This window comes from Artibeus jamaicensis, unplaced genomic scaffold (genome assembly GCF_021234435.1).
Source record: "Artibeus jamaicensis isolate MK-2021 breed Jamaican fruit bat unplaced genomic scaffold, CSHL_Jam_final contig_924, whole genome shotgun sequence".
Taxonomy (NCBI): Eukaryota; Metazoa; Chordata; class Mammalia; order Chiroptera; family Phyllostomidae; genus Artibeus; species Artibeus jamaicensis.
The window spans coordinates 341,559-368,511 of NW_026522015.1; the positions used below are offsets into that span (position 1 = coordinate 341,559).

The window sequence follows — 26,953 nt, forward strand, 5'->3', positions numbered from 1 at the left end:
AATGCTTCAATCAAAAGAGAAAGGGTAGCTGAATGGATAAAATATGACTTGCATATGTGCTGTCTATAAGAGACCCACCTCAGAACAAAAGAGCTACACAGACTGGTGAAGGGATGGAAAAAAATATTCGAAGCGAATGGACATGGAAATAAACCCAAAAAACCTGGGGTAGTAATACTTGTAACAGACAAGAGAGACTTTAAAACAAGGGCCATAAAAAGAAACAAAGGACACAACATAATACTTAGGCAATACAACCTTGTAAACATATATGCCCCCAACCAATAGGCACCCAAATATATATAGAAAATCTTGGAGAACTTCAAGAAAGATATCAACAGCAACATACTCATCATAGGAGATTTTACCACTCCACTCTCAACAGTGGATAGATCTTCCCCCCAAAATCAACAAGAATATTGTGGCACTGAACAATATTCTAGATCAAATGGACATAATCAATATATACAGAACCTTTCACCCCAAAGCAGCAAAATATACATTCTTCTCAAATACACATGGAATATTTTCAAAGATAGACCACATGGTAGGACACAAAACAAGTCTCAAAAAAATTAGAAAACTGAAATCATATTAAGTATGAATTGAAATCCCTATAGCTTGAAACTAAAAACTAACCTCAAGGAAAAACTCAAAAACATTCAAATTCATGGGAATTGAATAAAATGCTATTCAATAATTAATGGGTGAACAATGCCATCAAGGGAAAAATCAAAATGCAAATGAACACACAACAGCCCAAAACCTACGGGACACAATGAAGGCAGTCCTGAGAGGGAAGTTCACAGCAATAGAGGTCCATCTAAAATAGATAGAAAAATATCAAATAAACAATCTAACCCTACATCTACAAAAACTAGAGAAACAGAAACAAAGCATAAAGTAGAATGAAGAAAATAATATCAAAGCAGAATTAAATGACACATAGACTAAAAGAACAATCCAAGGGATCAATAAAACCAGGAGCTGGTTCTTTGAAAAGATAAAGAAAATGGACAAGCTTTTACCAGACTCATAAAAAAAAGAGAGAGGGAGAGCCCAAATAATATCAGAAATGAAAGAGGGGAAATTCCAACGAATACCACAGAAATACAAAGGATTTTAAGACATTACTACGATATGCCAAGAAATTTGACAACCTTGGCAAAATGGACAAATTTCTAAAAGCATATAAGCTTCAAAAACTAAATCAAGAAGAAACAGAAAGCCTGATCAGACTGATAAAAACTAGTGAAATTGAAATAGTAAATAAAAAAACCCTCCCAGCACACAAAAACCCTGGCCCAGACAGCTTTACATGTGAATTTCCCCAAACATTTAAGGAAGAGCTCATTTCTATCCTTTGCAAACTGTTCAAAAAAATTCAAAAAGAGGGAGGACTCCAAAACTTTTTTTTATGAGGCCAGTGTTATCCTAAATCCAAAACCAGGTAAAAACACAAGAAAGAAAACTACAGGCCAATGTCACTGATGAACATCAGTGCTAAAATCTTCAACAAAATATTGGCAAACTGGACCCGAAATACATTAAAAAGGTCATACACCATGACCAAGTGGGATTCATCCCAGGGATACAAGGATGATACAATATTTGCAAATCAGCAAATGTAATATACCACACAAACAAAATGAAAGACAAAAATCACACGATCATATCAATAGATGCTGAAAAAACATCTGATAAAGTACAGTACCCATTTATGACTAAAACATTCAGCAAACTGGGAATAGAGGGAGCATTCCTCAACACACTAAAGGCCATATATGGGAGACCTACAGCCAACATCATACTCAATGGACAAAAACTAAAATCTTTCCATCTAACATCAGGAACAAGACAAGGGTATCTGCTTTCACCACTTTTATTCAAGACAATATTGGAAGCTCAAGTCACAGTGATCAAATAGATAAAGAAATAAAAGGCATCCAAACTGGAAAAAAAGGAAGTAAAACTGTCATCATTTGCAGATGACATGATAGTGTACATAAAAGCTCTATAGGCTCCACCAAAAAACTACTTGACCTAATAACTGTATTTGGCAAAATAGTGGGATACAAAGTCAACATTCAGAAACCAAAGGCATTTTTGTACATCAACAATGAAATAGCAGAAACAAAAAGTAGGAAACAAACTCCCACTTACTACAGCAACAAGAAAAATAAAGCACCTGAGAATAAATTTAACCGAGGAAGTAAAAGACCTGTACTCTGAAAACTACAGAACACTGAAGAAAGAAATTAAGGAAGATACCAATAAATGGACTTTTCCATATACCATGTTTATGGACTGGAAAATTAACATTATTAAAATGTCCACACTACCCAAAGCAATCTACATATTCAACACAATCCCTATTAAAGTACCAAAGACATATTTCACATATTTAGAACAAATATTTCAAAAATTTATATGGAACCAAAAATGACCTCAAACAATTGCAGCAATCTTGAGAAAGAACGAATTACAAAGTCACTGTAATTAAAACAGTCTGGTACTGGCATAAAAATAGACACATATCAATGGAACAGAAGAGAGAGCCCAGAAATAAACCTAAGTCTCTATGGTCAATTAATATCTGACAAAGGGTCAGAACACAAAATGAAGTAAAAACAGCCTCTTCAACAAATGATGCTGGGAGAACTAGAATGGTACATGCAAAAAAAAATGAAACTAGCCCTGGCTGGTATGGCCTAGTAGATTGAGCACTGGCCAGTGAACCAAAGGGTCACTGGTTCAATTCCCAGTCAAGGGCACATGCCTGTGTTGCAGGCCAGATCCCCGGTTGAGGGCACATGAAAGACAACCACACAGAAATGATGTTTCTCTCCTTCTTTTTCTCCCTCCCTTCCCCTCTGTCTAAAAATAAAATCTTAAAAAAAAAATGAAAGTAGACCACCAACTTACACCATACACAAAAATAAATTCAAGGTGGATAAAAGAGTTAAACATAAGTCATGACACCTTAAAGTACTAGAAGAGAACACAGGCAAAATTTCAAATATCCCACACAGCAATATTTTCACCAATATATCCTTTAGGGCAAGAAAGTAAAGGAAAGACTAAACAAATTGGACTACGACAAATTAAAAAGCTTCTTTGGGGCTAGAGAAAACACTATCAAAATGAAAAGGGAACCAACCACATGGAAAAACATATTTGTCAAAGATACCTCGGACAAGGGTTCGAGCTCCAAAATATAAAAAGAACTCACATGCCTCCACACCAGGAAGATGAGCAATCCAATAAAAAAATGGGCAAAGGGCCTGAACAGACATTTTTCCAAAGAGGACATACAGAGGGCCCAGAGATATATGAAAGGATGCTCAACATCACTAGCCATCAGAGAAATGCAAATTAAAACCACAATAGGATACCAACTCTCACCTATCAGAATGGCTGCCATCAATAAATCAACAAACAACACGTGCTGGTGAGGATGTAGAGATGAGGAAACCCTTGTACAGTTGGTGTTAATGCAGATTGGTATACCCATTTGGAAAACGCTATGGTGTTGCCTCAAAAAATTTAAAAGGTGGAACTCCTTTCTTGACCTAGCAATTCTACTTCTGGGAGTATATCTGAAGAAACCCAAAATAGTAATTTAAAAGAATACATGCACCCCTATATTCATTGCATTGCTCTTTTTAATAGCCAAGATCTGGACACAGCCTAAGTCCCCATCAGTAGGTGGGTGGATAAAAAAAAAACTATGATATATTTACACAATGGAATACTACTTGACCATAAAGAAGGAAAATCTTACCTTTTGTGACAGCATTGGTAGACCTAGAGCTTATTATGCTAAGTGAAATAAGCCAGTCAGAGAAAGTCAAATACCACATAATCTTATCTCACTTATATATGGAATCTAATAAACAAAATAAACTGACAAACAAAATAGGAACAGTGGCATGGATACATGGAACAGACTGATAGCTGTCAGAAGGGAGGGGGGTTGGTGGACCAGATGAAAGAAAATGAAGGAATTATGCAAATAAAAATACACAAGCACAGACAACAGTGTGGTAATAGCCAGAGGGAAAGTGTGGTGGGGGCCAGGTGGAGGTGGGCAGAGGATGGGAAAATGAGGACATAAAGAAAACTGCTTGGGGTGATGGGCACAAGATACAGATGTGCAGATGTCATTTTGTTGAGTTGTGCACTTGATACCTATATGTTTATGTGAACCAATGTCACCCCAATAAATTAATTCAATTAATAATAAAAAAAGAAAACTGTTTAAGGAATCTTCATTTCCTACTGTATTGTTTAGGTGAGAACTCTGAAAAATCTCTATACATGTTTGGAACATACCTTGGTATACGTGTTTGGTTAATTAGCGGACAGCAGAAACCCTGTCACCCAACAATTCTATTACTTGGAATATACTCAAGAGAAATGAAAATATACATCCATCTAAAAATTTACACACTAATACTCACATGTCCATCAACCAATGAGTAGATAAATAAAATGTGGCATGTTTATACAAAAAATAAACTTGGCAAAAAGTGAAAAAGGAAGAAAAAGGAGCAATTAATTATTTAAAAATCCCTATTGGGATAGAATCAAAGTGGAATTTTACAAATGATTTATGTACCTAACTCTGAGTTAAGTATATCCTCAATTTCTTGTGGAACAATTTGTATTCTGTGGATAACCAACTCACAGTTTCTGAAAGGGAGCAATGTTGGTGTTCTGGGTGGGACAGTTCTCCATTCTTTTTTTTTTTAAAATATATTTTATTGATTATGCCATTACAGTTGTTCTATTTCCCCCTTCATTCCCCTCCACCCTGTACACCCCCTCCCCCACGGTTCCCCCCTTTAGTTTATGACCACGTGTTTCAAGTTCTTTAGATTCTATATCTCCCCTACTATTCTTGCCCTCCCCCCTATCTATTTTCTACCTACCATCTATGCTACTTATTTTCTGTACCTTCTCCCCCCTTCTCCTTCTCCCACTCCCCTGTTGCTAACCCTCCATGTGATCTTCATTTCTATGGTTCGCTCCTGATCTACCTGTCCTCTTAGTTTGCTTTTGTTTTAGGTGTGGTTGTTAATAACTGAGTTTGCTGTCCTTTCACTGTTCATCTTTTTTATCTTCTTTTTCTTAGAAAACATTTCATATAATAAGGGTTTGGTAATGATGAACTCCTTGAATTTGATCTTATCTGAGAAGCACTTTATCTGCCCTTCCATTAAATGAAAGCTTTGCTGGATAGAGCAATCTTGGATGTAGGTCTTTGGATTTCATGACTTGGAATACTTCTTTCCAGCCCCTTCTTGCCTGTAAGGTCTCTTTTGAGAAATCAGCTGACAGTCTGATGGGAACTCCTTTGTAGGTGAACTCTGATGGGAACTCCTTTGTCCCCTTATCTCTTGCTGCTTCTAGAATTCTCTCCTTCATTTGAATCTTAGCTAATGTAATTATGATGTACCTTGGTGTGTCCCTTCTTGGGTCCAACTTCTTTGGGCCCGGGCGTGCAACCCAGATGCGCCGGCAGCCGTAGGCGGATCCCAGGTGTGGAGAAGCAGGCAGACCCACTGAAGGCACAGGGTGGCGAACTTACTGAAGGCTGACGACGGTCACACATTTGCTCGCAGATAAACTGGTGAAGGAGGGAGCAGTGAGACAGATGGTGCAGGCCCCAGTGGCAGGAAGTGGCAGAGGGGACGCCATTGTCCTCCCTGACCCCGCCTCCACATACAGCATCACAAATCAGCAACCTGGGTGGCCCTGCCTGGGGACTATCTAAGGCTCCGCTCCTCATAATTAACGGGCGCGAACAGACAAAAACATGGCTCAAGAACAACTCGGAGCCCCAGAGCCGATAAATCTAAGCGATGAAGAAAGAGCCAAACTTTCAGATGCACAGTTCAAAACTCTGGTGATCAGGATGCTCACAGAACTGGTTGATTTTAGTCACAAATTAGAGGAACATATGAAGGCTAAACTAATTGAAATGAATGGAAATGCACAGGAAACCAATAGTAATAGAAAGGAAACTGGGACTCAAATCAAAGGAGTGGACCAGAAAGAGGAAAAAAATGACCAAACACAAAAGAATGAAGAAACAAGAATTCAAAACAATGAGGAGAGGCTTAGGAACCTCCAGGACATCTTTAAATGTTCCAACATCAGACTCCAACAACATCTGGGGTACCAGAAGGGGAAGAGGAACAGCCACGAGTGGAAAACTTATTCGAATAAACAATAAAGGAGAATTTCCCCAATCTGGCAAAGGCAATAGACTTCCAGTTCTCGATTCTGAGTGTCTATCGTATGCCCTGTGCATTGCCTAACATTTGCCCTCTCTGATTACCCCCAGACAAACTCTCCTGATTCCCCCAGATCCTTGGATTCTTCCAGGAAGAGGGGTAATGCCACACCTAGCAGAGAACTATTGTGGTAGACAAGGACATCAGGAGTATAATACAATTTGATGTTAAAATTATGCTTCTTCATGGACTAAACTTGACTTTCCCAATTACAGTTTAGTATATTAGATTTGAATTCATTTTGTAACATTCAGGAAAGGACATTTTACAAAAGAGTGACAGAGTTGTGATCAAGAAAATGGATTTATCTCAGTTCTACCACTTCCTAGCTGTGATAACTTGGGCAACTTTTTCTAAGAAAGGGAAATATTTACCTCATAGGCTTACTGTGGGAATTAAATGTTCTAATACATGTAACTTGCTTAGGTCAGTTCTTGGTATTCAGCAAGAACTCAAATGATATGGCTGTTAAGCATAAAGGTGGTGAAGTAGGAGTTTATGTGTTTAATGGCCATCATTCAGAAGGACCAAGAATTTGTCAGGAAAATGTACACTGAAAGAAACAAAGGTAAATTAGGGCAGCTTCAGAAATAACTAAATATTAAGGCAAATGACAACTTCTACTACTAGAAATAATGTATTTGTTGTCTTAACTGGTAAAAAAAGGTATATGTTTTAATAAAGTTATAAAGTCTGAGATGAGCTTTCATGTTTCCTATTTTGTGCCCTATTTTAAACTCATCACTATTCCTGTTTCAAAGAGATACAATTCAGAACTTCTATATTTGATAGTTAATAACTGCTCAGTCTATGAAAAAATGTTTTGTTTCTTTAATTATGTATTCAGCACAGGAATCCACAGTAAAGAAATATAAAACAAGGAAGCATGCTCTTTAATTCCTAACTTCTTGATCTAACAAATGTATTGAGCACCTAATATGTTGTTCTTCTCAAAAATAGCCTGCAATTCATGTTTTTACTAATTGAGACTGAAATCCAGCCCAATTAAACACATTTAATCAAAAATAAACTCAAAACATTTTACAAAGTAAAATGTTATTTGTTAGCAATATCAAAATACTAAAATGTAACAAGTAACTCACCAAATACTGAGTGCCTGCAACAAAAAATATAGTCCAATCCAGATTCCAAGGCAGGATCTGATTTTTTTCTAAGTAAATATTTTTTATTTTATTTTTTTAAATTAATTTTATTTAGTTATTTTTTAAGTATAGTTTTTTGTCTATTTTTCCCATCCCAGCCTCCCCCGCCCCTTGCTCCCCACATCCCTCCCATTTCCACCCCCCTTAGTTCTCGCCCCTATGTCCTTCCTATTTGTTCCTCCAAATCCCTCCCCCTTTTTCCCCTTAACTTCCCTTCCTTCTCCCCTCTGGTCACTATCCCCTTGTTCTCTATTTCAGTATCTTTGTTTTTTTTTCTGCTTGCTTGTTTGTTTTGTTGTTTAGCTTCCTGTTAAAGGTGAGATCATAAGGTATTTGTCTTTCAGCACCTGGCCTATTTCACTCAGCATAATGCTTTCCAGTTCCATCCGTGTTGGTACAAAAGGTAGTAGCTCCTTTCTCTCTGAAGCATAAATTCCATTCTGTAAATGTACTACAATTTTTTGATCCATTCATTTACTAATGGGCACCTACGTTGTTCCAACTCTTGGCTATTGTAAATTGTGCTGCTATGAACATTGTGGTGCATAGGTTCTTTGATATTGATGTTTTAGGATTCTTAGGATATAATCCCAGCAGTGGAATTGCTGGGTCAAAAGGCAGGTCGATTTTTATTTTTCTGAGAAAATTCCATACTGTTTTCCATAATGGTTGTACCAGTCTGCAATCCCACCAACAGTGAACTAAGGACCCCTTTTCTCCACAACCTCTCCAACATTTGTTGTTTGTTGCTTTGTTTATGATAGCCATCCTGACTGGTGTAAAGTGGTATCTCATTGTGGTTTTAATTTGCATCTCTCTGATAGCTAACAATATTGAGCATCTCTTCATGTGTCTCTGAATGTTCTGTATGTCCTCCTTGGAGAAGTGTTTGTTCAAGTATTTTTCCCATTTTTTAATTGGGTTGGGTGTCTTCTTAGAGTGGAGTCGTGTAAGTTCTTTGTATATTTTGGAGATTAAACCTTTGTCTGAGGTATCATTGGCAAATATGTTTTCCCATACAGTTGGTTGTCTTGCTAATTTAATACTGTTTTCTTTAGCCACGCAGAAGCTTTTTATTTTGATGAGATCCCATTTGTTTATTCTTTCCTTTACATTCCTTGCTCTAGGGGATATATCAGTAAAAAAGTTGATGCGTGAAATATCTGAGATTTTCTTGCCAATGTTCTCCTCTAGGACTTTAATGGTGTCACGGCTTATATTTAAGTCTTTTATCCACCTTGAATTTATTTTGGTGTATGGTGTAAGTTGGTGCTCAAGTTTCATTTCTTTGCACGTAACTGTCCAGTTCTCCCAACACCATTTGTTGAAGAGGCTATGTTTACTCCATTTTATGTTACTGCCCCCTTTCTCGAATATTAATTGACTGTAGAGAGTTGGGTTGATTTCTGGGCTCTCTGTTCTGTTCCATTGGTCTATGTGCCTGTTTTTATGCCAGTACCAGGCTGTTTTGATTACAGTGGCTTTGTAATACAGTTTGATATCAGGTATTGTGATCCCTCCTACTTTGTTCTTCTTTCTCAAAAGAGCAGCTGCTATTCGGGTTCGTTTATGGTTCCATATAAATTTTCGAAGTGTTTGCTCTATGTCTGTGAAATATGCCATTGGTACTTTAATAGGTGTTGCAGTGAATATTGCTTTGGGTAGTATGGACATTTTGATGATGTTAATTCTTCCAATCCATGAACAAGGTATATGTTTCCATTTGTTTGTGTCTTCCTTGGTTTCGTTCTTCAGGGCTGTGTAGTTTTTTGCATACAGGTTTTTTACCTCCTTAGTTAGGTTTATTCCCAGATATTTCATTTTTCTTTTTGCTATATCGAATGAGATTTTTTTCTTGATTCCTACTTCTGCTGATTCATTGTTGGTATACAAAAATGCCTTTGATTTCTGGATATTGACTTTGTAACCAGCTGTTTTGCCAAATTCATTAATTATTTTGAGCAGTTTTGGGGTAGAGTCTGTAGGATTTTCCATGTACACTCTCATGTCATCTGCAAACAGTGACAGTTTTGTTTCCTCCTTTCCAATTTGGATGCCTTTTATTTCCTTTTCTTGCCTGATAGCTGTGGCTTAAAATTCCAATACTATATTTAATAGAAGTGGTGAAAGTGGACAACCTTGTCTTGTTCCTGATCTTAGTGGAAAAGCTTTTAGTTTTTTTCCCATTGAGTATGATATTGGCTGTAGGTCTCTCATATATGGCCTTTATTATTTTGAGAAATGCTCCCTGTATTCCCACTTTGCTGAGTGTTTTTATCATAATTGGGTGTTGTACCTTATCGAAAGCTTTTTCCGCATCTATTGATATGATCATGTGATTTTTGTCTTTGCTTTTGTTTATGTGATGTATTACATTTACTGATTTGCAAATATTGAACCATCCTTGCATCCCTGGGATGAATCCCACTTGGTCATGGTGTATGATCTTCTTGTTATATTGCTGGATGCAATTTGCCAATATTTTGTTGAGGATTTTAGCATCTATGTTCATCAGCGGTATTGGCCTGAAGTTTTCTTTCTTTGTTGTGTCTCTATCTGGTTTTGGAATTAAGATGATGCTGGCTTCATAAAAAGAATTTGGGAGTTTTCCATCCTTCTGGATTTTTTGGAATAGTCTGTGGAGAATAGGGGTTAGCTCTTCCTTAAATGCTTTGTAGAATTCTCCTGTGAAACCATCTGGTCCGGGGCTTTTGTGTGATGAGAGTTTTTTTTTTTTTTTTTTTTTTTTTTAATTACTGCTTCAATTTCTTTTGCTGTTATTGTTGTATTTAGATTTTCTGCTTCTTTTTCACTGAGTTTTGGAAGACTGTATTTTTCTAGAAATGTGTCCATTTCCCCTAGGTTTTCAAATTTCTTGGCATACAGTTCTTCATAGTAATTTCTTACAATCCCTTCTATTTCTGTGGTATCAGTTGTAATCTCTCCTCTTTCATTTCTGATTGTGTTTATTTGTGTCCTTTCTCTTCTTTTCTTGATGAGCCTACTTAAAGGCTTGTCTATTTTATCTTCTCAAAGAACCAACTCCTGGAATCATTGATCCTTAAAATTGTGCTTTTAGTTTCTATGTCACTTAATTCTGCTCTAATCTTGGTTATTTCCATCCTTCTGCTTGCTCTGGGCTGTCTTTGTTTTTGTTCCTCGAGTTCTTCCAGGCGTAGGGTTAGGTTGTTTGTTTGAAATGTTTCTACCTTCTTTAGGTAGGCCTGTATTGGTATAAACTTCCCTCTCAGGACTGCCTTGGCTGTGTTCCATAAGTTTTGGGTTGTCAGATCATTTTCATTTGTTTGCAGAAACGTTTTGTTTTCTTCCCTAATTTCATTCTTGACCCATTCATTGTTTAATAGCATACCATTCAGTCTCCATGATTTTGGGTGCTTTGGGTTTTTTTCTTTGGGGTTGCTTTCTAATTTCAGTCCCTTGTGGCCAGAGAAGATGCTTAGTATGATTTCAATTTTCTTGAATTTTTTGAGGCTCGTTTTGTGTCCTATATCATGTGGTCTATCTTTGAAAATGTTCCATGTGCATTTGAAAAGAATGTGTATTTAGCTTGTTTGGGATGAAAGACTCTATATGTATCAGTTAAGTCCATTTCATCAAGGGTGTTGTTTAATGCCACAATATCTTTGTTGATAATTTGTTTGGAAGATCTGTCCATTTTTGATAGTGGGGTGTTCAAATCCCCTACTATAATTGTGTTGCTGTCAATATCTTTCTTGAAGTCCTCTAAGATTTTCTTGATATATTTGGGTGCCCATATGTTTGGTACATATATGGTTACAATGGTAATGTCTTCTTGGTGGATTCTTCCCTTGAGTGTAATGAAGTGACCTTCTGGGTCTCTCTTTATGGCCTTTTTTTAGAAGTCTATTTTGTCCGATATGAGAATTGCTACCTTAACTTTTTTTTCTTGTCCGTTTGCTTGGAAAACTTGTTTCCAGCCTTTCACTTTTAGTCTGTGATGGTCTTTTGTCCTGAGGTGGGTCTCTTGTAGGCAGCATATGTGTGGGTCATACTTTCTTATCCATTGAGCTATTCTGTGTCTTTTGATTGCAGCATTTAATCCATTTACGTTTAAGGTTATTATTGATAGGTACTTATTCATTGCCATTTTTGTACCTGTGTTTCTGTCTGTCTCCCTCTTATCCTTCCTTCCCTTAAAGCAGTCCTTTTAGTATTTCTTGTTTAGCTGGTTTGGTGGAGGCGTATTCTTTTAGGCTTCTTTTGTCTTGGAAGCTCTTTATTTGGCCATCTATCTTGATTGAGAGCCTTGCTGGGTAAAGTAGCCTTGGTTGTAGGCCTCTGGTTCTCATTACTTGGAATATTTCTTGCCATTCTCTTCTTGCTTGACGTGTTTTCATTAAGAAGTCAGTAGCTAACCTTATTGGGGCTCCCTTGTATGTTATTTCTTTTTTCTCCCTTGCTGCCTTTAAGATTCTCTCTTTGTCTTGGAATTTTGCCATTTTAATGATGATGTGTCTTGAAGTGGGCCTCCTTGGGTTCCTCTTGATTGGGACTCTCTGTGACTCCTGGATTTGTGAGACTTTTTCTCTTATCAAATTAGGGAAATTTTCTCTCATTACCCGTTCAAATACGTTTTCTATACCTTGTTCTTCTTCTTCTCCTTCTGGTATTCCTATTATTCGCATATTATTACGTTTCATATTGTCTTGCATTTCTCTTAATCCCTCTTCATTCTTTCTGAGCCTCTTTTCATTTTCTTGCTCTTTCTGTGAGATGCTTTCTACCTTGTCCTCCAACTCACTAATCCTATCCTCCGCTTCACCTATCCTACTTTGAAAACTTTCTACTGTGTTCTTCAATTTGGAAATTGTATTCTTCATTTCCTCTTGTCCCTTGCTGATAGTTTCCATTTCCTTTTTCATGTTGCTGTTGTTTGCAGAGAGATCATTGTAGTTCCCCTGTAGTTTCTGGTAGTTCACTGTGAGCTCTTTGAACTTTGTAATAACCAGTGCTTTGAATTCACTATCTGATAGTTGATCAGCCTCTATTTCATCTAACATTCTTTCTGAAGTTTCTGCTTTTTCTTTCATTTGGGGATTGTTTCTTTGTCTTCCCATTGTTTGACACTCTTCTTGTTAGTCTGTGCTTCTAAAATTGATCTGTTCTGAAACCCTGGTTTTATGGTGTAAACTTCTGTGGTATGATCCTTGTGAAGTTCAGTGGTGCAGACTCCTTGAAGTTTCTTGATGTTCTTCGTCTCCACCTACACTCACGCTGGTCCTCGTGCTGGTCCCTGCGTTGGTCACCTACCACTGCTGAATGTCCCGGCTCTAGTAGCCACCTCCTCAAGTACCCAGGCCCGTTACTACGGCAGTGGCACAGAGGCTGGGAATGTCCCGGCTCCTGTATCGGGCTCTCTGCCACCCAGGACCGTCACAGGGGTTTGGAGTGTCCCAGTTTCTGTACCTGACTCCCCAGCGTCTAGTCCTGTCTCTATGGCAGTGGCACAGAGGCTTAGAATGTCCCAACTCCCGTACCTGACTCCCCGGCATCTAGTCCTGTCTCTATGGCAGTGGCACAGAGGCTTAGAATGTCCCAACTCCCGTACCTGATTCCCCAGTGTCCAGTCCAGTCGCTATGGCAGTGGCACAGGGGCTGAGAACGTCCCGGTTCCCATAGCAGGCTCCTCTGCTGCGTCACAGGGGTTTGGAGCATCCCGGCTTCCATATTTGACAGCTTCTGTACCTGACTTCCCAGCGTCCAGTCCTGTCGCTATGGCAGCAGCACAGGGGCTGAGAACGTCCCGGCTCCCGTAGCTAGCTCCTCAGGGCCCAGGCCTGTCTCTATGGCAGCGTCACAGGGGCCTTTGGTGTCCCAGCTCCTGCAACTGACCCTTCTGTTGCCCAGGCCGGTAGCTATGGCATCGGCACAAGGGCCGAGAATGTCCCCGCTCCGGTTCCTGACTCCTCTGTCTCCCAGGACCGTCACAGGGCTTGGAGTGTCTGGCTCCCGTACCTGACTCCCCGGCTCCCAGGCCTGTTGCTCTGGCGGCAGCACAGGGGCTGCGTGAGACCCAGCTCCAGTAGCTGACTCTGCCGCTGTCTGGTGTTTCAGCGTCGGTCACAATCTCTGGTCTTTTAAGTTCATAAATGCTGGGTAACCGATGGTTTATTGTGCTGTTTCTCTACAGATCTGCCAGGATTTTCATCCATGAGTACAGGAGCTAGCATCAGCTCCATCTTACTCCCTCACCATCTTCCCAGCATCCCCTATTTTTTTAGATTTATGTATCTTTATGACACAATAACACAGTAATGTAAATGTGGCAACACATTGTGGAACTATATACAATTAGAACTGAACACTTTAAAACAGGTGTTCAATGCCCCCGAATAAAAACAACCCAAAACTATCAGTCCTGTGTTATCAGTAGGATACTACTACAATTAATTTTCACAGTTTCTAGCACTCTACCCATACTTCATGGATTAGGAAACTGTGACATTACTAGTTTCATAATTCACAAGCTCAAAAAGCATGCTACCACCAGGGCTGTAATCATTGTATATATTTCTATATACTAGTCACAATCAGAAAATGAAGTTAAAAATTCTGCTCATAACTGCATCAAAATATGACTTAGAATTAAAGTTTACAGAAATGTGCAAGACTTGTACACTGAAAACTGCAAAATATTGCTGAGAAAAACTAAATTAATGGAGAGCTAGTCCATGTTCATTGTATATTTCAAAAGACAGACACCACTGAAAGACTCAATATTGTTAATACGACAATTCTCTCAACTTTATACATCAATGCTATCTGTTAGAATTCCAGCAAGATCTCTCTGTTATAATTCCAGCAAGATCTGTTTGTGTACATTGATAAGCTACTTTTAAAATTTATATGGAAATGCAAAGGAACCAGAAGAGTCAAAATAACTATACTGTCTGATTTCAAAACTTACATAGGTATAGTAACCAGGACAGTCTGGTAATGGCATAGGGTTAACATATAGATCAATGAAACAGAATAGAGTCCAAAAATAACCTCTCAAATATAATGAAAACACATTTTTGACAAAAGATTAAAAGCACTTTGGTGGTGAGAGATTATGTTTTTTAAACAAATAAGGCTGAAACAATGGGATAACCTTATAAATGAATAAATAGTGAGTGAGTAAATACGTAAATTTGACTGTTACTTACAATAGACACAAAATTAACTCCAAAGAACAAACTGATAAACTGACCATCAATATTAAAAACAAAATAAAAAGACAAGCTACAGTCTAGGAGAACATAGTTGCAAATGCTTTATGTGGCAAAATACTTGTTTCCGGAATACATGAAGAACTCTCACAACTTAATAAGACAAACCTATTTAAAAATGGGCAAATATTTGAATGGACATTTCATTTAAAATACACAAATAGCTAAAAGCACCTAAAAAGATGCTCAACATCAATAATCATTAGTGGACTGCAAATTAAAACCATAATGAGATTCCATTACATACCCCTACAGATGTCTATAATTAAAAAGACAAACAATATCCAGGGCTGTTGAAGATGTGGAGAAACTGGAACTTATACAGACTGCTGATAAGGAACATATACAGACTGCTGATAGACACTTAGGAAAACTGGCTGTTTTTGGAAGGTTAAATACATACTTACCACACAACTCCAGCAATTCCATTTCCAGATATCTATTCAAGAGAAATGAAATCATACATTCTCACAAAGGCATGCACATGATTTTCATAGCAGCATTATGCAGCATTGTGGGCAAATCCTGAAAACTATCATTTAACTTTCTATAACTTTGGTGTCCTTAGTTGGAAATAGGACCACTAATACCTCCTTCACAGATGTATAATGACATCACAGATACAGAGATTTCAGTATAGTGCTTGGCATACAGGTGCTAGGTACTGGCTATTAACCATCACAAAAATATTCAGGTTTGCCCTGGCTGGTGTGACTCAGTGGCTGAGTGTTGGCCTTTGAATCAAAGGCTCATTGGTTCATTGCCAGATCTAGGGCACCTGCCTGGGTTGTGGGCTAGGTCCCCATTAGGGGGCGCACAAGAGACAACCACATGCTGGTGTTTTCCTTTTTCTCCCTTCCTTCCCCTCTCTAAAAAATAAATAAAATCTTTAAAAAATTCTGTTTAAAAAACAATATTCAGGTTTCCTCTAAAAATGTGAAAACTCTTAACAAAACACATTTATGTTCTTGTAAGAATGGGCTGGGTAGGACAAAAGGGTGGCTGAACTACAACCTGGAAAAGACGACTGACCTCAAACCAGAGAGCTGAAAGGGCGGGCTTTGCTAAAACAGATATCCCCATAGCAACCTGAGCCCGAGGAGAACCACCAATGATATATTGCTGCTTTGTTCAAAGGGGACCAATCCCCAGCTCCCATGAAGAGAGCCAACAAAAACAAAACCCCGCCACATCCCCTGCTTAGGCAAGGCTTCTTCTTAGGCCCCACTATGTAGACCGGAGAACCTCGCCTGGGTGCGCAAACCCCAGTAAAGCTCTAACTTTAAAGCTCTACACAGCCTAACTTTGTGGTTGATTGGCATTTCTTCCTCTGTGGAGCCTAAGAAAACCTTTCACTTCTGTTTCTGCAGCGATGAAATTTCTTAATGTAAAAATAGAACCACAGTTTAATCAACATTACTCGAAATTGTAATAAAACTATTGAGAGTGGATAAATTTTGTTTTTTCAATCAGATTTTTCAAAATATAGCCATGTTCAAGGCACACATTGTTGTGTTTAAAAATATCAAAATGATTAACAAAATGAGATCTATCCATTGGCATGAGTGAAAACTGATTTAAGTAAGTTTATCAAAAAGCATAAGCTTTTAAAAACATCAGTTAAATCTTATAGAATAAGTAATATGAACAATATCCTAAATTCTTCTTTGACCAACAAATATTTCTTTTACTGCTCATTGCAGTACATATATATGATCACAGAATTACAGGGTTGAAAGGAAGCTAACTAGGCTATTTTTGTGTCTTTAAAATTTCTATCATAAAAGTCCTAATCCTACTAAACAACAGTCCAATGGAGAATCTATAACCTGTTTGGTAGTGAGTTCTCTTCTTTCAGAAGATTGTTCTTCAGTTGTTCTTTTCTGAAAAGAAATATGATATGCTCTTGAACAAAGAAAAGCACTGGCTACATTATAAAATTATTATCTCAGGTAATTTAGTTATGCAGATAATGTTTCAAATACAAAAACAAACAGCAATGGCTGAAAACTGGCATACCTCACAAGTGGGTGTACCTTTGGTTAGAAAGTAGTAAGAGATAAAAAAAAAAAACCCTGTAGCCTGGGAACATACTTAGGTGCCATGTTATAACTGAGCAGCCTGGGGTCTGGCCACCTGCCATGGTGTGCAAGCATAACTCGAGTCTTGGAGAATGAAAAAGGTCTTTATTAACAGGATAGCCAATTTGGTGGGGTTGCGAAGATCTCTGCTCCAAGCCAAGCTCTTCTGCAAAACACAGAAGTTCCCTTCTTCCCGAGAGAAATCTAAACCATGCCCAGTTCTCCATCATTCTGTCCTGTTGGAGTCCAAGGCAGCTAGCTACCCAAACAGGTCTCTGTCTCTCCAGCTTTCGGGCTCTCTGCGGTGTGCACTTGTGGGTCCAGAGTCATCATTGTCTCATGCAGCTTCCTCTCTCTCCTGGGGTCTGGGGGTGCACCCTGCCAGGTCACTCCAATCAGTCATGAAGGGGCACCCTGTGGGGCCTCAACATCCAAAGCTGCTCTTGTCCTTTGGACAAAGGAACCTTCCCTCTGTGCTACCCTGAGGGCAACAGATGCTACCCTCAGGGGAAGAGAGGAAGCAGTCCAGGACTCCTGCTGTGTGGTGTAGGGTTGCAGAATCCCACCAGAGCCCATCACTGGTGGAGTGCCTGCACAGGGTCCTGCTCCAAACCGGGCTAGCAGGCTAAGAGGTAGGAGTGAGGTGAGGCCCGGCGTCCTGCTGAGCACTCCCTGCACCCCAAACAAAGGCAAGAGGCAAGGAAGAGTGCGCTTTTACAAATGTTCTGTTTCAAAGCCTAGGCCCAGAAACCCATGTGCGATGGAGCAACGAGCTTTTCAACCAGTGTGGGCTAATGTTGGCATGTTTGTCAGTGTCTTTGCCCCTCTTCCTGCAGCCATTTTGCAGAAGGGGGCAGAAGTTTCCCAGCGGTGCACAGGCACGCAAGTGTCTCAGCCCAACACTGGGTATATGGCTTCCACAGCTGATGCAGGATCTTTGTAGGCTGTGTCACCCTGGTTTGTGCAGCCTCGTTGCCTTAGGGTATGGGAAGGCTGTCATGTGGTTTGGGTTGTGATTTCAATCCAGGCAATCCTGGCGGCCTTTGGCACTTCCTGCAACCCCCACCTTGAGGCAGAGGGGAGGTACTGGCTCTGGCACTGCTTCTGGGGTCCCTCAGCAGCTCCCAAGCGATTTGGTCCAACCTACCCTATTACAATGCTATGTGGTTTAAGAAAGAAGCTATTCCTAGAATACACTTAGGGCAGAAGTAGGTTTACAGTTGTCTGTATAGAAAATAATACAATTAATAAGTAATATAATAAACTGTGTTTCACATACAACTACAAACCTACTTTTACCTCACCCTGTATATTTTATTGCTACTCAAGAGGGAAATAATTAGGTAAGCAAAAACAAGGGACAGAGTTAACTTCATGATAGGTGCATATATGCAAAATGTATCAAATACCACTTTACTGTGCATAAAATTTGACTTAATATAAAGAATACTCAGAAATATTCTAATTTCCAATTATTTGTATTTTTCTTACATTTATAAGTTTTCCTAGTTGCCTATGAATATGAAATATTCATTGTCCAAAAGGATTTTACATTTTTAGAAATAATTGATATCTTCATATTTGCTTATACTGCATCAAGCAACAGTGATTCAGATATTAAAAGTTAATGTTTTTAATCATATTACTAGCACCAATACCTGTGAAATATTCAAAACTGTTAGAATTTTTTATAGAACACAACAGTTACGTAAAATTGAGCTTTGAACTCTAGGAGTCCTAGCTATTTCAGTTATTAGCAACTCTGTAAGGGAAAAGGGGAGCCAGGTGTCAGTAGCTACTGGGGCACGGGAAGCTAAAAACGACCCCCTCCATTCAACTACCAAAACAAAGCTGTAAGATCCTCCTCTATCCCAGCAGACTACAGGCTGACTTTTCATGACTTACTTCCCCACTCAGAAGATTCCTTTGATATCTTTCTCCTGAATGAAACGCAGTTTGGGAGGGAAAGAAGCACACAGTGTAACGATAACCCAGGCCATGCTACCTCCAACCCCTAGGGGAAACCCCAGCCAGACCATATGCCTCTAGGGACAACCTATCTGAGGTACTATTTTTATTAAGGAATAATGTCTGCAGCAAGGAAGGAAATGAAATATCACCAGTATGCCATTTATTACAGTGACAAACATTTTGAGACATCCAAGAAGGCCTGAGCAAAACAATTTTTATTCTCTGTATATATTTTTAATTATATTTTATCAATTACGCTATTACAGTTGCCCTGATTTTTCCCCCTTAGCCCCCTCTCTACCCAGCACCCCCTCATTCCCTCAGCAATGCTCTCACCATTGTTCATGTCCATGGGTCATGCGTGTAATTTCTTTGGCTATTCCATTTCCTATACTGTTATTTTAGATCCCCATGGCTATTCTGTAACTGCCCACCTGTACTTCTTATTCTCTATATTTTACAGAACTGATGAGTTGGAGAATTTATTACATTTTATTTCTAAAATATTCTTTTTTACTTCTAAAAAAACACATTTTACCTATGTTGTACTGAAAATTCATGTTCATATCTCTTCCTATATTTTGCTTATACAGTTACAGATTAGTTTTTAGGTTGCTATAAAGAAATGTAAATAATATTTTAATATTTTAGAGCTAGCTGTCCTAATTTTACAAATGAAGTATCTGAACCTCAGAAAGGTTTCTGCCCTCTGTCAGGTCACAAATAGGACTCTGCAGTGAAGGTGGGATTAGCATTCAGACTCCCAGCTCCCCTCAGCACTCACCAAACCGCATCACACTCTATAAACCAGTGTTGCAAAGAAGCAACGCGACAGTCTGGGTGACAGAAGTCGTTAGCTTTAGTTTATATGTACAAAGCAAAGGGCACTTACCTTTTTCATTTTCTTCACAAATCTAAACATGATTAACAAGGCAGATAGATAATCCAACAGAGATGAATTTGGTTGGCATAAACAATGATTTGAGTTGGTATATGTTATTAATTTCTATGAAATCTAGACAGTTAAAGGAGTTAATATGGCAAAAAAAAGACTAACATTTTTTAGTGCATACTACTGTTAACTGGTATATTCAAATGCCACAAAGAGATGGGGAGCTACGTTACACACAACAGACAATCTTAAAATGACATTAGCCTTTTAATAATAAATTATTTCAATAGTTTATTCTTGTTATTGATAGGAATATTTTCTTAATAAATTCAAATAATTTTGTAACAGTGAATAATAAGCTAACACTAGAAAAGTTAACATACACAATTACACTGACATTTTAAGGGCAGAAAGCGATTGACTGAAATCTCTCCTATAACTTTTAATTTTTAGTCAAACGATGTTGAAATAAGTTGGAATAGAAAACTGTATCTGATTCTTTCATATTTTCAATGTAAAAGTGCTCTGACAAAGAAAATTCCAATTTTCTGTATGTTTAAATGATATTACAGCAAAAGGCAACATTTAGATTGTAGAATGTAGCTGATAAAAACATGTGATATAAATTTAAGTAATTAGCTTTTTCCACATAGAAGAAAATCAATGATCAAGTAAATTCAACATGATTATGGTGACTACAGAAGAAATATCAAGTATGATATTTTTTAGTTCTTGTTTGGCACATATATTAATAAATTTTCAAACATCAAACAATATAACACCAATATTTACTACAACCAACTAACACAACAGTAAGATTCCTAATGCACAGTTAATTATTAACACCATAAAAACCTAATTTCCTTATATATTCTGAAACCAGGTATACCCCCTGTGCTGTGCAAGCTGGCCCAAGCCCCGTCTTTTTGGGGATCCCCAAGAATTCATAAATATTTCAAAGTTAACTAATGTTGAACCCCACGATTCCTCACTGAATTTGGTGGATCTTCGGAACAGGCCTTCATTATGGGAATATACACAAACACTCATCACAATTTTGAAAAGAATGGAAGGCCTTCATACATGTCAGTTTTTAGTTTTATCCAATCATTAATTTTCTGCAGAGTTGTTTTTTCTTGACTTAATATTTTTGCAAGTTTTTTCATTTTTTCTTCGTTTCTTTCTATGTATCTCAACCCTTCCAACTGCAGCTGATCCAGCTTTTCATTCCGGCTTTCATCTAGAGGTATATTTTCACACATTACAGGATTGAATCTAAAATAGGTGTCAGGAGGTAACAGACCATCAAGCATTACATGGACTTCTGTTAAAACAGAGAGAACAGGGTGGATAGGAAAACAGTTATTCTTCTGTAGTGATCTAATGTTCTTTTTTTAAAGTTATCTTCTTTTAGAGAAAATTACAAAACCTTGTTTATTTCATCATTCCAGCTAATTAACAGTAGAAAAAAATCCACAATAATAAATATAACTATATAGTAAAATTCATCTCCCAGAATCCTTTCTATAGTTCTGTTAAGTTAGGATACTTGATCCAATACTCTCTTCTGTTTTTGGTCATACCAAATTTGAGCCACTGCTGAAATGCCTTTCCAATCTCCTATTTTTGTTTTCAGTTTTCTGGGATCATGTTTGTTGAGGCACAATTTACATACAATAAAACTTACCAATTTTACCAATATAATTCGACAAGATTTGACAAATGTAACCACCAAAACAATCATGACGTAGAACATTTCCTTCACCCCCAAAAGTTCCTTCAGGACTCTTTACAGTCGGTCTCCCCTTACCTCTGCCTTTTCTAGAATTTCACATAAACAGAATCATAAGGATACAGCCCTTCTATGTCTAGCTGCTTTTACTTAATAAAAGGCTTTTAAAATTTATCTATGTTTAGTATGTATAAATAGCTCCTTCCTTTTTATTGCTGACTAGTATTCTATTGTACAATTTAGCATAATTTGTTCTCTACAGTTATTTCTCTTCAGTTTTTAGATATTAGAAATGATCCTCCTATAAACATTTATACCCAAGTATTTTTGCAGATAAATGATTCTCTTTCTCTAGAGTAAATACCAGGGGATGAAAGTGGTAAAAGTATGCTTATTTTTTTAACAACTGCAACACTGTTTTCCAAAAAGCTATACCATCTTGCATTCTAATCATTAACACACCAGAGTTCCCACTGTTTCATATCTTTGCCAAAACTTAGTATTGCCAGTCTTAAATTTAGCCATTCGAGAGAATGTGTAGTGGTATCTTGGGGCTTTAATTTTAATTTCCCTAATACTAATGATTTTGAGAAGTGTTTCAGGTACCTATAAATCATCTACCCGTACATCTTCATGGAGTGTCTATTCAACTATTTGGGGCATTATTTTTTACTGAATTTCTTGTTTTCTTCTTCATATATTCTTTATAGATATAAGAATTCTCTATATATTTTGGGTATGACTATATATTTCTGATAATGGATCAGATATACATTTTACTAATACTTTATTTCAGCGTGTAGCTTGTCTATTCACTATCAGAAGTATCTTTGAGCCCTGGCTGGTGTGGCTCAGTGAATTGAGCACCAGCCTGTGAACCGAAGGATCGCTGCAGGTTTGATTCCCAGTCAGGGCACGTGCCTGGGTTTCAGGCCAAGTACCCAGCACGGGGCGAGCAAGAGGCAATCACACTGATATTTCCCTGTCTTTCTCCTTCCCTTCCCCTCTCTAAAAATAAAGCAATAAAATCTTAAAAAAAGAAAAAGAATTGTCTTTGAAAGAGCAAAATTTGTAATTTGATGAAGTCTAATTTATTTTCTTTCTTTTGGCTCATGCTTTTTGTGTTACATTTAAAAATTTTTACCTAGCATAGGCCATTAATATTTTCTCTGGGGTATTCTTCTAGGAAGTTTTACAATTGTAGCTGTTATACTTAGGTTCATGATCCATTCAAGTTAATTTTTATATATGTAATGAAGGGTCAAATTTCACTCTTTTTTGAATACAGCTATGTAGGTGTTCCAGTACAATTTGTTGAAAATTTCCTTTCCTCAGAAATCTTTTGAGCTTACATGTATACATCAACTTCTGTACTCTCTATTATGTATCACTGATCTATGTCTATCTTTATGCAAATAACATAGTCCCTTGCTTTCCTCCAACTCTGTTCTTTTTCAAAACTGTCTTGGCTATTTTAGGTCCTTTACACAGCCATATAAATTCTTCACTAACTAGAGTGAAATAAGTCTAGAATGGCAGCATTTCACATTTCTTGAAAATCTGAAGTGAGCTCATCAGAGGGTTTGCACAAGGTACATGTTTAATATGAAACTGCATAATTTATCTTTTTCTCAGTGGAGTGCTTGCATAAGAGTATTTTATGGATTTGACAACAAAATTTCACATAGTGAAAAAACCAGTACATATGTCAGCTTTTCTTGGGTTATCATTGAATAGATGAAAGTCCTTCGTGGGTTCTTAAGGTCCTTACGTAGGCAAATGAGTCAGCTAATAATATGTTAATAAGAAAAAGTGAGATTCAGAATCAAGGGGCTAAGTGGTAACAATTCTTTTAAAAATTTTAATAATTGGCCCTGGCTGGTTAATAGCTCAGTAGATTGAGCACATGCCTGTGAAGCAAAGGGTTGCCGGTTCGACTCCCAGTCAGGGCACATGCCTGGGTTGCAGGCCAGGGTCCCCAGCAGGGGACACATAAGAGGCAACCACACATTGATGTTTCTCTCCCACTCTTTCCTCTTCCCTTCCCATCTCTCTAAAAATAAATAAAATATTTTTAAAAAATTATATAATTGATTTCACATAGGATTTTAAAATAAAATAGTAAAAAATAAGGAGATTGAGATCTCAAGGCCAAAACTAGAAATTCAACAAATACTGACTGTCTACTAAGTACCAGACACTGAAATCAACATATTCAACTGGATCAATTCCTGCCTTACATTTTTGTAGCATAGAGAGATAATAGGCAATTAAACAAGCAAGTATGTATAACATACATCCAAAGGAGATAAACGCTTTAGGAGACTGAAAATAAGGAACAGGATAAGGTGTTACAGTGAGATGGTGAGGGAGCAGGAAAGTGGTCAAGAGAGGTCTCCAAGTGAATGATATCTGAGAAGTGGCTGGAATAAAATAAGGGAATGAATCAAGCATGTATCTTGGAAAGGCTTTATAGGAAGAAAATACAGCAAATGTAGTGATCCTGAGGCAGGAGACTTCTTAGCAAGTTTGAGGAACAGTAAAAATTAAAGTGCAGGTGGATACGTTATAAAAGGGACACATTTTGAGGGGAAAGGAAAGGAGGAAGAGATGTAGTCAAAAACTGGGTTTTACAGGGCCTGGTAAATTTCAGTGAATGAGACTTCTGGATTTGGTTCTAAGTGTAATGGGAAGCCTCGAGGGTTTTGAGCAGGGTAAAAGACATGATTTATGTTTTTTAAAAAATCACTTCAGCTTTCATATGAAGACTAGACTACAGGAGCATCAAGGGCAGAACACCTTATTCTAAATCCAGTTTGTCTCCATATTACTAAATAATCTAACGCTGGAAGGATTCTAATTCTCTCACTATTGTGTGTATATTTGGACCAATCTGACCCCTTTTCTCTTACCAGTTTCTTAAATGGCTTACAAGTCTCCAACTAAGCCTTTGCACTAACTCAGCTATAGATACTTTTCCAACTCTAAATAGGCAAGGACCTAACTCCCACATGGAGAAGAGTCTCTATTCTAGGGTCACTTAGAAGAAATAACTGGGGAGAAATAAAGACAATAGAAGAATTGCTCCCAGGTGCTTCCTAAGCCTACAATACAGATATAACACATACTCTTTTGCAGTAAGCAGCAGCACATCCTATAAAAGCTGAATTCTAGAAGTTGAAGCGCTCCAAGGTAGCAAACAACTCACCTTCCGTATCTGTAGCACTGTTGATAACATTAGACAGTTTAGTTTTCAAGCTTGTATATGTCATGGTGTTTCTTACATCACTCTCGTAACGTCCAGTGCCTAGGGACACTATACACTCTAATGGGACGTCTGGCCAAAGACATTTACACTCGTGCATTGCTAATGCTGAAGGATTATTCAGAAGCAAACCTCCATCCTGCAAAATACAAGAAAACATAACACAAAACTCTTAAAAGTAAAATTCTGTTTTACAAATATGAAAACAAAAAATTGTAATTTAAAACTAACAGGGAAAGGTGGACTATTTAATAAATTCAACAACATATTATTTAGTAACAAAAGGTTTCTTTAAAGTGCCCTGACCGGTGAGGCTCAGTTGGTTGGGCATCATCCTGCAAAGGGAAAGGTCACTGGTTCTACTCCAGGTCAGGGCACGTGCCTGGGCTGCAGGTTTGATCCCTGGATGGGCGCGTGCGTACAAGAGGCAACCAATTGATGTTCCTCTCTCACATCAACGTTTCTCTCCTTTTCTTTTTCCTCCCTCCCCCCTCCCTAGAAAAAATAAAATAAAATATAAAATTTTACAAAAATAATATACCATTAAAAAGTTTTTAAAAATTTTAAAATCTTTTATTGTTGATCAATTAGTTGTCCCCATTCCCCCCACACCCATTACTCTCCCCTGCCCAGCCCACCCCCCACCCCCACACTCAATCCTCCCTGTTGTTCTTGTCCATGGGTCCTTTATACACGTTCCTTGACTTGACCCTTCCTATTTTTTCCTGTTATTCCCCTCCTCCTCTCCCCTCCGTTCACTGTAAGTTTGTTCTTTATTTCCATGTCTCTGGTTTTATTTTGCTCATTTGTTTTGCTGATTAGGTTACTTACAGGTGAGATCATATGGTATCTGTCTTTCACCACCTGGCTTATATCACTTAGCATAATGCGCTCCAGTTCCACTCATGTCAAAAAGGGTAAGAGCTCCTTCTTTCATTCCACTGCATAGTATTCCATTGTGTAAATGTACCATAGTTTTGTGATCCACTCATTTACTGCTGGGCACCTAGATTGCTTCTAGCACTTGGCTGTTGTAAATTGTGCTACTATGAACATTGAGGTGCAGAGGTTCTTTTGGATTGGTGTTTTAGGATTCTTAGGGTATAACCCCAACAGTGGATTGCTGGGCCAATGAAAAGTTCCATTTTTAGTTTTCTGAGGAAATTCCATACTGTTTTCCACAGTGGCTGCACCAGTCTCTAATCCCACCAACAGTGCACTAGGATTCCCTTTTCTCCACAACTTCACCAGCACTTGTTGTTGATTTGTTTATGATGGTCATTCTGACTGGTGCAAAGTAATATCTCATTGTGATTTAATTTTTTTTAAAAAGGTCTTTTTAAAGTGAATTTACTTTATATACTATGGCTACAAAAAGTCATGCAAAAACTCACTGACCTCACTGGCCTTATTAAGCTTTCCTTTATTATGGAGGTTCTGTGAACTTCTTGGATTGCTTTATCCATTTTGCTCAAAACTACTGAAGTGAATTGAATTACTTTTTAAAGATATATTATCCTTTGCTTAGTGGTTAATATAGAATCTATACAAAACCTAAGGAAAAAAGCTGTGCTTCCACTAAACAATTAAAACTAGTTCTCCACTCACAAGTCAACTAAATTAATGCAAATAATTTGAAATTTTATTGACAGCACAATTTCAAAGTATTACATTCATTATAATGCAGATATTATGTAAACAAAGCAGGCAAGCTTTCTATTTCCAGGCATTTATCAATAATCAATATTATTTTGACAAATTCAAAAGGAAAGAAGGGTAAAATATGCTGAAGGAGTACTATTAAAATGTAGTAGTAAGAGTGCACAACCAATGTACAACTTGGTTTTAGTGTCCATTCACATGTGAAAAGCTATGAGCTGCTAGAGAATTATTTCTTCCAATAAGTGCAAATCTCTCCCGGTAACTTTTACCTATTAATTGTGGATTTTGCAGTTACACAGAATTGGTTGTCTAATCCTGCAATCTAGTCACTTACATATTTTAAAGGAAGGTAGTGCCATCATAGTAACTCAAAAATTCTTGGGCAAAGATACCCAATGAACTAAATTTTTTGTGAAACATTTTTTCCCTTCAAAATTCCTTTTTAATGTCCTAGTACAGTAAAATTATGGTAATTTATTTATTTTATTTTATTAAAAGATTTTATTTATTTATCTTTAGAGGGGAAGGGAAGGAGAGAGGGAGAGAAATATCAATGTATGGTTGCCTCTTGTGTGTCCCCTGCTGGGAACTGGCCTGCAACCCAGGTATGTGCCCTGACTGGGAATCGAACC

General features: G+C 37.8%; 1 protein-coding gene across 1 annotated transcript in view; it reads right to left on the reverse strand.

Moving 5' to 3' along the window:
* Positions 1-19,064: 19,064 nt before the first annotated feature.
* Positions 19,065-26,953, reverse strand: part of PNPLA8 (patatin like phospholipase domain containing 8) — a 56,598-nt gene continuing 48,709 nt past the window's right edge. The window contains exons 9-10 of the mRNA XM_053655116.1: positions 24,603-24,798; positions 19,065-20,986 (exon numbers count right to left, since the gene is read on the reverse strand). Coding sequence (XP_053511091.1) covers positions 20,712-20,986; positions 24,603-24,798 — 471 coding nt within the window. The 3' untranslated portion in view covers positions 19,065-20,711. The remainder of the gene's footprint in view (positions 20,987-24,602; positions 24,799-26,953) is intronic.